At 41.2% G+C, this 15,994-nt stretch overlaps 1 protein-coding gene across 5 annotated transcripts in view; it reads left to right on the top strand.

The window, feature by feature from the left end:
• The window catches only part of MANBA (mannosidase beta), a 96,716-nt gene extending 80,992 nt beyond the window's left edge, over positions 1-15,724 (top strand). For 2 of the 5 annotated variants that reach the window (XM_006094095.3, XM_023758402.1), the window contains 4 exons: positions 8,101-8,245; positions 10,012-10,154; positions 11,182-11,439; positions 14,883-15,724. In XM_006094095.3, the coding sequence (XP_006094157.1) occupies positions 8,101-8,245; positions 10,012-10,154; positions 11,182-11,439; positions 14,883-15,107 (771 nt within the window). In that variant the 3' untranslated portion in view covers positions 15,108-15,724. Of the gene's footprint in view, positions 1-8,100; positions 8,246-10,011; positions 10,155-11,181; positions 11,440-13,703; positions 13,984-14,882 lie in introns of all 5 variants that reach the window. The other 3 variants (XR_002830570.1, XR_002830571.1, XM_023758401.1) reach the window with 3 other exon arrangements.
• The last annotated feature ends 270 nt before the right edge of the window (positions 15,725-15,994 follow it).

Genomic DNA, 15,994 nt, shown 5'->3' with positions numbered 1-15,994 from the left:
ATTCTCTTGAATGAATATGCCATTTTTTATTCATCTACTCATTAGTTCAGGGACATTTGGATCATTGCTAACTTTTGATTGTTATAATACTGCTATGAATACTTACATACAGATCTTTGTGCATGTATTTTAATTTCTCTAACATAGAAATATATGAGTGAAATTCCTGAGTTATGTAGGAAATTTATGCTTAACTTTTTACGAAACTATTGAACTGAATTTTGGATAATAATTTCATTTGAATGTTCCCATTTTACTTTTTTTATTTGCTAAAATTTCATGAAACTGTGAACTATGTGAAACTATATTAAAGCCTCTGCTTAGTTATTTGTTGTTTTGCCATTTCAAGTTCTGAGAAAAAAGGTAAGAGCCTAATCCCCGTCATGTGAGTTGATCTGAGATAGATCACAAGTTTTTTGTCAAACATGATCACATTTACATTTTTGCATCTTAGCGCCTAAAAATGTACCAATTTCTATCTAAACTCATGCTCACCCTCATCAGTTTGTCCCCGTATGAAAATGCAAAGCCTCAGATAGAAGCTGAAGCAGAAAACTGTAAGCCAAAAGAATACCCTTTGTTAAAAGGCAAAAAAACTGGTTAAGAGAATTTCAAAGTTTCAATAATAATCTTATCAGTTAGGGAAGTTTTGCCATTGTGATGTGTAATTTATGAAATTACCTCACAGAACACAAGTGTAAAGATAAGGTTGATATCTGACCCTTTGAAAGTGTTACATTTAATTTTTATTAGCTTTTTGTAACGAATATTTTATAAAAGTCTCTCAGTTTTAATATATGAAACAAGATTATCCGTGTGTGTGTGTGTGTGTGTGTGTGTGTGTGTGTGTGAACCTTTTCAGCTGTTGTTTTTCATGCTGGCTTCCCTCCTCCCAGCTGTTCACTTTATGACTGATATTTTATTCTGTTTCCTCAAAACCATATTCAGAGAACTGACAGAAAGAATTCTTTCTGAACTCGTTAGCATTTGAGGTAGTTAGGAACTGGGTGGGCAAGTGTACTTCTATGTTGCTGGTTTTTGTTGGTGATGGTTTTGTCTGACAATTGAATACTAATGTTCCATCAGGCCTTGGCTCACAACTGTACCTGTCTTTGCTGGTTCCACCTTGGGACTTTCTGCTATATTAGATGGGATGTAAGATAAAAAAAAATGCAAATTAGGATTTTTTTGTTTTTTAGTGCTGGATTTTCTTGACTGAAAGACAAACAGAGAAGGCTGGGGTAAAAAGTGTTTCCCCCTCTTACTACCTTAATTTTAGAACGGTCAGCTTTAACCGTGTAAAACCTTCTGTGGTCCATTTTCTTTGTTCCCACTGCCCCCGTTGTTGTTTTTCTCACAGACTGCCATACTGTTCTGAAGAACAGGGAACTGGCCTGTGCGCCACTTTTTCAAAACATCCTATTGAGCATTATTTTTCATAACTTTCTTTTATTTTAAAAATATTTTTTATTGATTTCAGAGAGGAAGGGAGAGGGAGAGATAGAAACATCAATGATGAGAGAGAATCATTGACCAGCTGCCTCCTGCACGCCCCGCACTGGGGATCGAGCCCGAAACCCAGGCATATGCCCTGACCAGGAATCGAACCTGGGACCCTTCAGTCCACAGATCAATGCTCTATCCACTGAGCCAAACCTTACCTGAGGAAACTGTGCAGTAAGTTTCTTCACATTTAGATGCTTCCCTATCTTCTCTTTATCTTATAAACTGCACAGGTATGCCGGGAGGCCCTTACCTCTTTAATTCTTCTAATATTCCAAACGAATCTTTCCTCACCTTTCATTCTTCTACCACATGCTGTTGTACTGTATTCCGCATAGCCTGCATACCCAGGCACACCCTCATCAGCTGTGTCACACATACCTCACTGCTTAGCTGAGGACTGGTTAGCTACACCGACACATCTGAACTAACTGTTAGGTGACTTACTCTGCAGCTTGGCCTCTTACTAGGCTCTTAGAGAGGAAGCTAGGCTAGTGACAGTCTTTAGCTCATATCCCCTCTAGTGATTTTATTTATCCTTTCACATACTTATTGAGTGTGTAATGGGGGCTAGATGCTTGAGGATGTCCTTGAGAGATTCATATTCTTTAGGGGTCCATTTTATCTCCCCATGTTGCAAGTAACTTGATCACAAGAAGAACAAAAGGCAGGCTGTGCCTCAGTGGGCCCAGGTGTTGATGACAGTTGCTACTCTAGAATAGTTATTTGTTTGGTCAACATCACTGAGTCATGATGGAAAATCCAGGCCACGCTGAGCTTTGAGAGGAATGAAAGTGAGATTACTAACATAGTCTATTACATACTAGTACATTATATTTATATGCATCATGTAATTTAGCAGTCAGGCAGATGATCAGCATTCTTTGAGTGTCTATTAAATGACTGGCCCCAGGCGATGAGATCCTTTGTATATGCCTTCTCATGTAATTCTAACATCTCCAGACATCTGTGTTACTATTTCCATTTATTATGTGAGAAAACAGAGGCTCAGAAAGACTGAGTATTTTTGTCAAAATTCTCAGGGCAATATATGGAGCAGGTTTCTTCTTTTAAAATTATATCCCATCACAATTGTGATAAGAGGAATTCTATAACTACTGAGGTATTTGTTTGAATTAAAACATCTATTTTCAGCAGATAAGTAGAATAGACATCAGAAATTTGGTACATTAAAAAAAGGCCTTATTGGAATAATAGAGAAAATCAACAAAACCAAAAGTTAGTTCTTTGAAAAGATGAGCAAAATAAAAAAACTTTAGCCAGACTGGCCCAAGGGGAAAAAAAAGAGAGAAGACTCAAGTTACTAAAGCAGAAATGAAAAAGGAAGCATTACTATTGACCTTACAGAACTAAAAAGGGCAATAAAGGAATACTATAAACAATTGTATGACAATAAGTCATATCACCTAGATGAAATGGACAAATTCCTAGACACAAGCTATGAAATCTGACTCAAGAAGAAATAGAAAATCTGAAAAAAATCTATAATTAAAGAAATTGAGTAAATAATAAAAACAAAAATGTCCTTTTACAAAGATGGCTTCACTAGTGAATTCTAAAAAACATAAGAATTAACACCAATCCTTCACAAACGCTTCCAAAAAATAGAAGAGGGGAAACCACCTCCTAACTTATTTTTAAGCCATTATTACCCTGGTATCAAAACTAGATAAAGACATATCAAGAAAAGCAAACTATAGATAAATATTCCTTATAAATATAGACAGGAAAAATCTTCAACAAAATACTAGCAATCCAAATCTAGCAGCATATAAAAAAATTATGTACCATAATCAACTGCAATTCATCCCAGGAATGCAACAATGGCTCATCATGTGAAAGTCAAACACCTGTTCATAGAATAAAGGAAAAAATAACCATATAATTAAAAAATCCAGCACAATAATGAAAAAGATACCCCATTTAAAAATGGGTAAGAGATTTGAATAGGTATTGCTCCAAAGAAAATGACTAGGTATTGCTCCAAATGATGCTCAATATCATTAGTCACTAAGGAAATGCAAATCAAAACCACAGTGAGATACATAGATAGTGAGATATCTAGAACAAAAAAAAGAAAGTAAAAATACTAATATATATGGAGATTTATTATAGTTATTGACTGACATGGTTATGGAGGCTAAGAAGTGCTAAAATCTGCCATGTGCAAGATGGGAAACCAGGAAAGCTAGTGATGTAATTCAGTTTGAGTCTGAAGGCCTGAGATCTGAGAGGCCATTGGTGCAAGTCCTGGAATTTGAAGGCCTGAGAACCAGGAGCTCCAATGTCCGAGGACAGGAGAAGTTGGATGCCCCAATTCAACAAGAGAGAGAGAATTCGCCCTTTCTCTGTCTATTCAGGCCCTCAACTGATTGGATGATGCCCACTGACATTGGTGAGGGTGGATCTTCTTTACTCAATCTACTGAATCACCAGAAACATCCTCACAGTCACACCCAGAAATAATGTTTTACCAGCTATTTGGGCATTCTTTAATTCAGTCAAGTTTACACAGAAAGTTAACCATCACAGTAAGTATGTGGAGAAATTGGACCCTATATGTATGTTGCTGGTGGGAATGTAAAACGGTACAACTGCTGTGGAAAAGTTTTTCAAAGAGTTAAATATTGAAGTATCATAGGACAGAAATTGTACTCTTAGGTATATATCCAAGAAAATGGAAAACACGTATTGACACAAAGCTTGTACATAAATGTTCATAGCATTTTTCATAATAGCCAAAAAGCTAAAACAGTCCAAACATGTATCAACTGATGAATGGATAAGAAAAATGTGGTACATATCCATACAATGAAATGTTATTCAGCAATAAAAAGGAATAAAATACTGATACGTACACCATGGATGAACCTTGAAAACATGGTAAGTGAAGGAAGCCAGTCACAAAAGGCCACATATTGCATTATTCCACTTATATGAAATGTTCAGAATAGGCAGATCCATAGAAACAAAGTGGATTAGTGTTTTCAGAAGCAAAGAAGAGGGAAGAAAGAGGAATGACTGTTAGCCATTACGGTGTTTGTTTTTGGGGTGGTGAAAGTATGCTGGAATTAGGTGATGTACAACCAGTAACTATACTGAGGCCAAGACATGGAAACAACCAGTGTCCCTTGATAGATCATTGGATGAAGAAGATGTGGTAGATATAAATACTGGGATACTACTCAGCCATAAGAAAAGATGAAATACTTCTATTTGCGACAGCATGGATAGAGCTTGAGAATATCACGCTAAGCGAAATAAGTCAGACGGAAAAAGTCAAGAACCATATGATTTCACTCACATGTGGGATATAAAACTGAAAGCAACAAATGAACAAACAAGACAGACAGAAACTCATAGATGGATGCAGACAACAGTGGGGGAAGGTAGTAAAGGGTAAAGGGGGTCAAATATATGGTGATAGAGGGAGATTTGACTTTGGGTGGTAAACACACAATGCAATGTACAGATGATGTATATTGTACACTGGAAATCTTTATAATTTTATTAACTAATGTCACTCCAATAAACTTAATATAGAAAAACCCCCCAATGAATCGTAAACTCAAAGGGTGAATTATATCTTAGTTTAGGACAATGGCTTTCTTGGAAGATTCTTATTGTCAAGATACCTTTAAGTAATTATATAAAGGATATAAACACATCTGTCAGGAGAACTTAGCCACATGGCTACTCCTAGTTCCAAGGGTTGGAGTGTGATTCTGGAACATGCACGTCACCTACAAATCTGTCACTCAGAAGGAAGGGGAGGATGGGTTTTTATAGACAGCTGGTAACCTCCATCACAGAGCAGAGCTGGAATTGGAACCTTAGGTCTTGGTGTCCTGGTCCAATTTCTTTTTACCATACCATCTGTTTCTCTAAGGAAACCGATTTCATGAGTGTAATCAGGCAAGCTGCTGAATATAGGCATATTTTTGAAACTAAAATAAGATTTGTCTGCTAACATTGGGACTGAGTAACCTTGGAAATGACTAAGCATTTATCTTTAAATATGTGAAGATTGCCCTCTTTAGGAAAGTGTGCATGGGTGTACAAATATAGGTACAATTTTAAAGGGGAAGAGTCAGTTCCAGAGAGAGTCCAGAGATCTAGGATTGTACAACTTCCCTTAGAAGAATAGTGGGAAGTGGCCTTCTGCATTTTTTTTGAACTAACATGCCATTCATTAGTCCTGACAGGCACCCATTGGTTTGGGTAAACCCAGGTCCATGTTATTGGCACGGCACCATCTGTCTGTTGAGTGTACTTCACCATGCAGAGCCCGGAGTACTCAAGAGTTTTGATTTCTCCCCTTCACACTAAGTTACGGTATGATAGGTGACCAGTTAGAGCTTGCAAGGGTTAGAAGCTCTGCTTGCATTAAAAATTTTTTAATTTAAAAATTTATAGCATTATTAATATTTACCTATTAAATTACAAAAGGTAAATTACAACAAGGAACTTGGGAACAGAAATAATTATTGCAGGGAGTTCTGAAAATTGAAATAGTTTAGGGACTGAAAACTCAAATGTTTATAGGCAGGTAGTTTTGAATGGATGGGAGTATGATTATTGGGAATCGTGGCAAAATAGAGTGTAGAGGCCCTGTCTTAAGACATTAAACAATGACAACATCAACAACAAGAAGCATAAAACACCTGCATGTAGGCCAATTAAAACCCATGCGGGGCTAAGTTTAGCCTGGAGGCCACCAGTGTATAGCAACCTCTTGACTGGATCATAATATAGGAATATGGAACAAGGACTTTAAAATTTGTCATGTTATCCAAAGAGGCAATGCAGGAAGTGAAGAAATTAATTGGGATATAAAATGTTCTTTGCTTTTTTATTTAAAGAAAAAAAACTGGCTTGATATTTGGAGAATGATTCAAATTATGATAGAACTACATAACTGTTTAAAGCACAGAAATATATAGAAAGTGCCAGCGCATGGAAATATATCTATGTGAAAATTAAGTGAGAGTAGAATGTAAATTATAAATGTAAATGAGTTATAATATATGTTAACAAAGATTGGGAAAAAATGTGAACGATGTAAATAATTTGACGGTCATCAGATTTCTTTTTCCTGAAAAGAAGCTTAAATTCACCAGGAAGAAAAAGACAATGCAGGCCATCTCTATGAAGAACATCAGTAAAATATCTAATTGTCCTTTGGATTCCATCTAACTAAGCAGGAGTATGACTGTTTCAATAGGTTATAGCTTTGTCCTGTAAAAAAGTGGTCATTTTTACCTGAAAGAGATGACTTGATTACTTTCTCTGTTATACACTGATATTTTGTTCCTGCCTCAGAATTCTGTGTTTTACTTTTTTCCTATTCACTCTACTTTATAAATATGGATCCAAGGGAAGTGATTCCTGTGCCAAACTTCTTGAGTGAACCCCTCCTTTTATGCCATTCATGAGGAGGCACCGAGCCAAGTCCCTGGGGGTAATGTCAGGATGTTCCAGGTTCTTTGGCTTCAGAAATGGCCCAGACTTTGCTTCAGGTCCTGGGGTTTCCAGAATGTGGCCGCCACCCAGAGTGGAGTGTCCATGGTGGTTGCCATTAGATGCTTGTGCTTGGCCAGCAGCTCCTGAAATGTCTGGGGGTGACCAGGACCCCACTCCCCCTGTTGTTACTCATTGGTGTGATGAGGGCCTCCTCAGTCTTCCTCTCGTGCTCCCTTCTCACACAGCCCATAAAGCAGTGGCTGCTTTTGCAGGAATCTTGGGATGAAGACAGATTTCTTGTCTTTCTGGGCCTCAGGTGTAATTGCTACAGGGACTGGATGTTGTGTCAGAGGCTAATGAGCTCTCGTTTATGAGCCTTTCCCAACTACAACTCCAAGCTGGGAGCATGTGACACCCACAGTCTCAGCAGCAGCAGCAGCAATAAAAGAGATTGATTTTCAATGATAATGGCAGTAATTAAGGTCTTACATGAATTTGTTATTGCCTCTTAAACAACTAAACTTGCTTGTCTCATTGCTGCAGTTTACCATCTCTTCTGCCATGATGAAGGAATTGCATTCTTAAGAAATTTTACATTCTCAAAAGTCATGATCTAAAAACAATTGCTTGACTAGGAAAAAAGGGGATAGGGATTGGTCAGGATCAGACTCAAAATAAAGGTATTTTTCCTACAGAATTTTTTCTAATAAAGCTTTAAAAAAACAGCTCTGCAAATGTTAGTAAAGCCCATCACTGCAAAAACCTTAGTGTTTCACTACATATAGCATTTGCTCCGGAGTAAGTCTTTGTTTCCCATCATTGCCTACACTACCGTTAGCAAAGAACCTTTACACCGTCCTGCTTCTTTGATTACCCAGTTGTTATAATGAATCAAACACCAAGTCTCCCAAACCAACCAGCTTTTACAGACAATAGCTTCTCTCATGCTAAGGGGGTAGTTCCAGATCTAGTATAATAGTGGTATATGTAATGCTAATCAAATTCTCTGATTTATTCCATTTGCTTTAAAAACAAACAGTCTATAATTTTCTCAGATCTGGACAGCCTACATCAAACAATCACACCTGTGTTTGAATGTTCTCCCCGACTCAGGTGATGCAGGCCCAGTGTGTCAAAACAGAAACTGAATTCTACCGCCGCAGTCGCAGCGAGATAGTGGACGGAAAAGGGCACACCATGGGGGCACTGTATTGGCAGCTGAATGACATCTGGCAGGCTCCTTCCTGGGCCTCTCTAGGTAAGTGTCTCAGCATTCCTTGTGTGTGAGAGAGAAAGCAATACCTGTGGGGAGAGGCGCTGAGAAAACCCAGAGGCCGCGGTAAGGAGATTCTCCAGCAGCTGGTCAATGAACTGGACCCCAACCCCCACCTTCACAGGCTCTCCAGGAGCCTGAGAGGCAGCCTCGCTATGAGTTCTGTGCTGGGCAATGTCACAAAAGCCGGCTAACGGGGTGGGTAGATGCATGCACGGAGATCTCAGTTACGCGTCATAATCGTTGCTTAGATTTGAATTTATTTAAGAGGACTTTTCAAGGCAAAGGAGCATTTACTTAAGCATCTCTTCTTCCGTTTAGGAGACTTCAACCATGTGGAAGGTTGGCCCCACTAAGTGTTAAAATGTCCCTTTGCTTGACTCCCGTTTAAGACCACGAGGTCATCTTTATTCTGCCCTATTTATCTCTTGAAAGGGGAGGTCGTAGTCAGAAGTCCAAGTAGGAAGGGTTCTCAACTGAAGCAGTCCAACTAGCAATAGGTGAGATGACTGGCATGGCACTTGCAGTTTGAATTATTCTTCTTTGGTACATGAAAAACCATCCAGAAGTAATGATAAATCTTTCGCCTTCACCCGAGGTGGTTTGAAGCAAAGTTCAGTTAATACCAACAAAAGTTTGGGGTCAAAAATGAGGCAAAGCCGTAAAGTAAAAAGGCCATGTTGCTGGGTAAGGCCTTAAACCAGCTATGGATACAAATCTAAAATCCATTCTCCACAGGCTTTGATTAGTGCCAGGTCACCTCTCGAGGGGCACTGGAGTTTTGATCAAGTTTATCTGGCTAAACTCTTCATCATCACCAACCAGACGAAAGGGTATTGGATGAGAATCACAGGTAGAGCATGGGGGGAGTAGCCCTTAACACAGGGTGAAGAGATACTGTTTAGAGACACTTGGGCAGTATTTACTTATTTATTTATAGAGGAAGGGAGAGGGAGAGGGAGAGAAACATCCGTGTGAGAGCGAAACATCAATCGACTGCCTTCACCATGTACCTACCAGGGATTGAGTTTGCAACCTGGGCATATGCCCTGACCGGGAATCGAACTGGCAACCTTTCGGCACATGGGACGACCAACTGAGCCACACCGGCCAGGGCGAAATATTTTTTAGGTTGTGGGGTTAGCATACTAGACTTGCCAACAGGGCACAGCATTCTGCAGGTCCTCGGCACCTTGTAACTGTATGTGAGGCACTGTCATTAATTGCTGTCGGCTGGGTGTTCTGCAGTCGGAACTTGCCGGCCACATTAGTGACAGAGCTTGTTTTGTCTCCCTCAGAGGACTGTGCTCATGGGAATAGGAGACTGAGCCCCAAGTCATTCTTACAAAGGACTGTTCGTAACCGGTGCTCCCTGCCGGTGCTGCTGGCTTCCTTCTTCACATGTGTATAGTGAAAAGGAGCAGGGGCGCCTTGAGCTCCCAGAAGCAAGGAGTCAGCTCTGGGCCCAAAAGACGGTCCTGTGGCATGTTTGACTTAACTGCTTGAGCCCCTGGTTCCTCATTTGAAAATGGATGTTGATGTGTGCATCCCCCAGATGTGAGGATAATACGTGGTAACGTCCAAAATGCTCAGAGCCCTCAGCAAACGTGGGTTCCCGACCTTTCTGGGTCTCCCTTCCCCTCTCAGTCCTTAGGATCATGACAGATTCATACTCACTGGGCCGTGTGGGTGATGATTCTGACTGACAGCTTGGCCCTGCCCACCTCCTAACTTTCCTGACTGTTTTTTAGAATACGGAGGAAAGTGGAAAATGCTTCATTACATCGCTCAGCATTTCTTCGCGCCACTGTGGCCAGTGGGTTTTGAGGATAAAGGAGTGTTTTTTGTCTACGGGGTGTCAGACCTTCACTCGAACCGCATGGTGACGCTCACTGTAAGTTGATTGGCTTTTCTCTCTGTGATGGAGAGTTTTAGGTTATTTCTTTAGTTATTTGGTGCTTTTTCTTTTGGGAAACAGAAAAGAGAAATTAATTTGTACCAAAATGTTTCCAGCGCCTGGAGTAGAAAATGGGCTGTCCCAGAGTCAGCATATCTCTTTTCAGGGTAAAACTGGTGTTTATTCTGTGACCTTAAGCCTAATGTCTTAGTGATTCAGTTTCCTCATCTGTAAAATGATACCAGCCTACCTTCTTTTTTAAAAAATATATTTTTATTGATTTCAGAGAAGAAGGGAGGAGGAGAGAGAGATAGAAACATCAATGATGAGAGAGAATCATTGATGGGCTGCCTCCTACATGCCCCGCACTGGGGACTGAGCCTGAAACCTGGGCATGTGCCCTGACCAGGAATTGAACCCTGACCTCCTTGTTCATAGGTTGACACTCAACCACTGAGAAATGTCAGCGGGCCAGCCTATTTTCTAAAAGGCTTCCTATGGGTAGTGGATAAAAGAATTAGATGCAACTGAATTATAAAGTGCCACTTAAATGTAAGCTTATTGATAATCATGGAAAGCAGGAAATAGCTTTATTGAGAATGCACACGTGGAAAAGTAAACTTGGATCGAAAACAGTGCTAGGCGAAAAGAAAGGGTAGAAACTCAAGTCTTGGGCGGCAACAGTTTGGAGGACATTGAGCATAGGCCATGCTTATGGAGTAATGGCGGTGCCTGGGTACTGTGCCTCCCATAGATCGCTTCATTGAATTCTCACAACAGCCCGCAGAGTTAGTGCTGCTATTATTCTCATGCTACAAAGGAAGAAACAGAGACTCTGAGAACCTGATTAACTTGCTTAGTTACACAGCTAGTAGTACTTGGTGGGGTGGAGGTTAAACCCGGATTTCATAGTCTCTTAACCATTCCTGCTGTTCTGCCTTTCGTCAATGATTATGACTATTTTCCTCTTAAAAAAGTAGTGACCCAGGAACGTTTGCTTTCGTTCTGTATTGTTTCTCCACAGGTGAGAGTGCACAGATGGAGTTCCCTGGAGCCTGTGTGCTCTCACAGGACCCCGGATCTTGTGATGAGAGCAGGGAAGGCTGTCCTCCTCTATCAGGAGCCGGTGTCTGCAATGCTGCAGAGATGTGGGCATTGTACACGGCAAAGCTGTGTGGTTTCCTTTTACCTGTCAGCCAACAGCAAACCCTTGAGCTCAACCAACTATCACTTCCTGTCCTCACCGAAGAATGCCGAGGGGCTCCAGAAGGCAGACATCACTGTAAGCACCGGTTGGTGGGGTCACCGTGGCCTCGGGAGCTGCCCTGCTCCTGGGCAGGCACACTGCATCTTGCTATTTGCAAACTTTTCCCTTGGAACAGAGTTTCCCCAAGGCCTGGGAATTTTGGCTCCTTCCCACTAGAAGCAAAGGCCAAATGATTTTTATTTCTAATTCAGTATTTGTCAAAGTTTTTGGTTCCTGCTACTCCTACTGTCCCATCAGCCCTCCCTCTTGGGACAGTGGAGGGAGAGGCACCAGTGTCATCAGGGATTCCCTCCTCTCTCCCCCCGAGTGCCAAACTCGGTCCTGAGGCTTTAGTGCACCAACCCCGAAGTATTATTGTTGATGTAACAGGGGTCCTCAAACTTTTTAAACAGGGGGCCAGTTCACTGTCCCTCAGACCGTTGGAGGGCCGGACTATAGTTTAAAAAAAAAACTATGAACAAATTCCTATGCACACTGCACATATCTTATTTTGAAGTAAAAAGACAAAACGGGAACAAATACAATATTTGTATTTGCATGTGGCCTGCAGGCTGTAGTTTGAGGACCTGGTCAAACCTGTAGAGAATTTTCGTAAGAGTTTATTTGAGCCAAATTGATGGTCCATGCTGAGGAGCAAGATCTTAAATCCTCCAGAGAATAACAGCTTTGCAGCTTCTTTTATGCATATGAAATTAAGGAGGGAACAAGGAAGATTGCATGAAGGTGGGAGGAAGCAACACAGGGATTGTATCACAGGATAGTTAACAAGATTGTGTGCTGTCTGGAGTGTTAATACCCCTTCCAGGTTATTACTTCTGGACTTTCTTTCTGTATTTATTTTTTATTTTAATCTAATCTATCTACCTATAGATAGATACTGGTTAACAAAATTGTACAGGTTTCAGGTGCATAGTAGTGATTCCACAACATATCATCTGTGTACTATATGGTGTGTTCACCACCCCAAGTTGAGTCTCCTTCTATCACTTCTGGTTTTTCAAAGGCGTGTTAACCTAGATACACGGCAATGATGGGCAGGGTTTACTTAAGGCAAAGATAAACCTTTTACTAAAGAAGTTATAGGTGTGGGCGTGACCACCCACCATGACCTGCCCAGTTAGGAATTTATGATCAGATCACCCTATGAAGTTACTTCCCACAGAACCCCATTTTTCATCCACTTTATCTTCTGTGTTTACAAGTAAGCAAACTAGTCTAGAGGGACTGACACGCTCAAGGAACGTGCTCAGGGAAGCATCGGAGCCAGGAGGAGCACTCTAATTTTGAGATTTTAAGTAGAGTCTATTAATCTTTAAAATTTTCATTCTACGCTCCTTGATTTATTGCTGCAAAGTAGCTTAATTATCAAATCTCTTTATATTTGCCATGAGAAACAATGGCATGATCAGGCTGTGTTGTTATGAAAACTGTGCAGCTGGAGAATTTGGAATCTCTTTAGTCGGTTGAAACCCTGTCCTTCCTTTTCCTCCTACACATAGTGATTGAAAATATTTTTCTAGAAAGGTCCATTCTCTAGTTTTAGCGAATTTAAAAAAATATATATTTATTGATTTTTTACAGAGAGGAAGGGAGAGGGATAGAGAGTTAGAAACATCAATGAGAGAGAAACATTGATTTAGCTGCCTCCTGTACACTCCCTACTGGGGATGTGCCTGCAACCAAGGTACATGCCCTTGACCGGAATCAAACCTGGGACCATTCAGTCCACAGGCCAACGCTCTATCCACTGAGCCAAACCAGTTAGGGCTAGTTTTAGCGAGTTTTAAATGTGTCTTCATTGAGAAGCCTTAAGTGGGAGGATTTTTTACATTTACTGTAGAAGTAATGATATAGAAATTCTTAATCCTTGATTTTAAAAACATGTATCTTCTTTACCAGTAATGAAAGATTCATGTAATGAAATCCAAGTTATCTGTAACAACAGATAAGAAGGAAATGACATATATTTAAGTAGTTTCTTTCCAGAAAAGAAAAAAAAAGCACCCCACTATGTAGCAGACTAGACCTCGGATTTTGAAAACAATTCTTTCTCTTTCCTTAGCTAAGCCTTCATTATCTTGGGATAATTCAGGGTTGGAGAGAAGTAGGACTTCTTTATTTTTTCTACCACATTTGAATTTCAGTGAGACTTGCCTTTCCTAAAGGGATACAATAACAACAACGATAAAGCATTTATTGCAGGCTTAACATAGGCCAGGCACTTGGGTGTCCTGTCCCCAAGTGGATGCCAGAAATTTGTTTTCTCTGCCTCCCTGAAGCCAGGGTGCAAGCTTGAGCCCCAGGCTCCGTAGTCAGATGCATTGAAATGAGATTCCAGTTGGAAGAAGGCAACGAGAGTGAGCAGGTACCAGAGTCACTTTTGGCCTTGGCCTTGGCGCAGCAGTGACCGGGGCCTCCGTAGCAGCCGTGCGGGCTGGCCAGGGCCAGCTGTGTGAATCGCGTGCTGTGACTGCTTTACCGGAACAGGTGGACGATTGATTTGGGAATCTGACATCTAGCTTCAAGCCTGAATCTCTGACCATCTGCGAGCTACCTAATGTACTTAATTTTCATTTCTGCTTCTACCACAGTAGGTTTGTTTTATTGTTTGTAGCTCAGAACTCTGAATGGCAATCAGACAAGTGTGTAAGGCTAAAGTTATGTATAGTAAAAATTCTCCTTGGAAATTCTTGATGCCACACATAACATATAATGTCAGACCAATGGTGTGGCATGTACCCATGCTAAGGACTCGTTTTTCATGATGAAGGCCGAGCTTTGACGACCAGGTCACACTCATCCATACTCTCTCAGAGAGGCTCGCGAACCCCCACCTCTAGGGCTGAGCTCAGCCTCACTGTGCACGTGCTGCTCGGTGACAAATGACAAGATTTAAACTGTGCTTTTGTTTGCTGATACTGTGTGGGGTTCACACATCTTACAAGTGCTCATGACTGTGGCTTTGCAGTTCTATGTAATGGAGAAGAGAAAGCTCTCATGCTAGACCTGCTGTACATGCCTGACAGGCTGCTGTCCAGATTTCTGGGTCTTTTCGGAGGACCAGGAGGTGAGCTCCGGGGTTGTGCTCTGCGGCTGGCTCCAGATATATCCCGAGAAAGTCATTAAACGGCCCAGCAGTTATGCAAAGACGTTCCTCTCTTGATGATACCCTGAGAAACACTGTAAATGATAGAAAGCTTTGAGCTTCTCGTGAAATAGTCTCTCACATTTCTGCACTTGGTTTGAGATTACAATTTGGTCATTTCCCAGAGCCTTAACACATTTCCATGTATTTCTCAGTATCTGACACAGTGCATGGAATATATGACTTTAGCGGCCGCTGAACCAAAGTTGTAGGAAATAGACTCCCTGGTAGGCCCACAGAAACACGCTCTGATAGGCATCGGCTATGGAACGGAGAGCTCGTCCCTCATCCTTCATTTATCTTTTCCTTTCAGGCCATCATCTCTCAGCACAAGGACACCTTTGTGTTTGATCTGGAAACGAAGGCCGTGGCGCCCTTTGTGTGGTTGGATGTAGGGAGCGTCCCGGGGAGATTCAGTGACAATGGTTTCCTCATGACGGAGAAGACGCGGACTATATATTTTTACCCCTGGAGGCCCACCAGCAAGAGTGAATTGGAGCAATCTCTTCATGTGACTTCCTTGGCTGATATTTACTAAGGGAATCCAGCTGCTTTCGAAAGCACTTCTAAGCCACCCGCGAGAGCTGCAGGCAGCCAGAGACAAGGGATGGAGCCGGAAGGTCCACCTGTGCCAGGCATCTGGTGCATCGCTCCCCCAGCGGTGTGCACAGCCCCCCTCAGGGCAGCTGTGTGCTCGGGGCCCCTCCAGCGAGCTGTGCCAGGTCGGTGCTGTTAGGTTTCCCCTCCTACCTTCACCTCCACCTGAGCCGGTTATAACCCAACTGCCCCTCCCTCCCCAGAGAAGGATGTCTGCACACGTCAGCCTCTGGGGATCCACAGGGACATGACCACAGGGCTTCCGATTTGGCTCAATCCAAGGAGCTTTTCAGTTCAGAGGAGTTAGATTTAGACTGTTGACTCTGGTGGAAAAGTGGTGTTCTTTTTAGTTTGGGTTTAAATCATTTTACATCGATTAATTATAAGAGGCTGCATATTACTTTATTACACATGATCGTGTTCATAAAATTACGTTGATAAAGCAAATGGGGAAAATTGTTAATAAATTGTAATAATTTTGGTAAAGGTTTGTAGGGATTTTTTGTACTCTTTTGCAACTTCCTGTAAGTTTGAAATCATATAAAAAATTAAAATGTACATAAATTGCATCAAGTGGCTTATTTCATCTCTGGCTTATTTAATCATTTCATAAACATTCCATTGTGCCCAATACTGTGCTGACCATTAATTCCTATTTAGCTCTGGCCAAGTTTTTATTCTAGTTGATAAATTGGGAGAGTTTGGAGAATCTGACAGAGATATTTGAGGGTTTTTCTCTGCGAAGAATCATGTAGTTTTTTACGAAATGGACCACCATTGAGAGTTTGGCTTTAAAATCAAGACTGATTAGGTAATAGATTTGGTTTT

Source organism: Myotis lucifugus, unplaced genomic scaffold, assembly GCF_000147115.1.
Source record: "Myotis lucifugus unplaced genomic scaffold, Myoluc2.0 scaffold_129, whole genome shotgun sequence".
Lineage (NCBI taxonomy): Eukaryota > Metazoa > Chordata > Mammalia > Chiroptera > Vespertilionidae > Myotis > Myotis lucifugus.
Note: the sequence above shows the minus strand (reverse complement) of the source record. Positions and strands in the feature narration are given on the sequence as shown.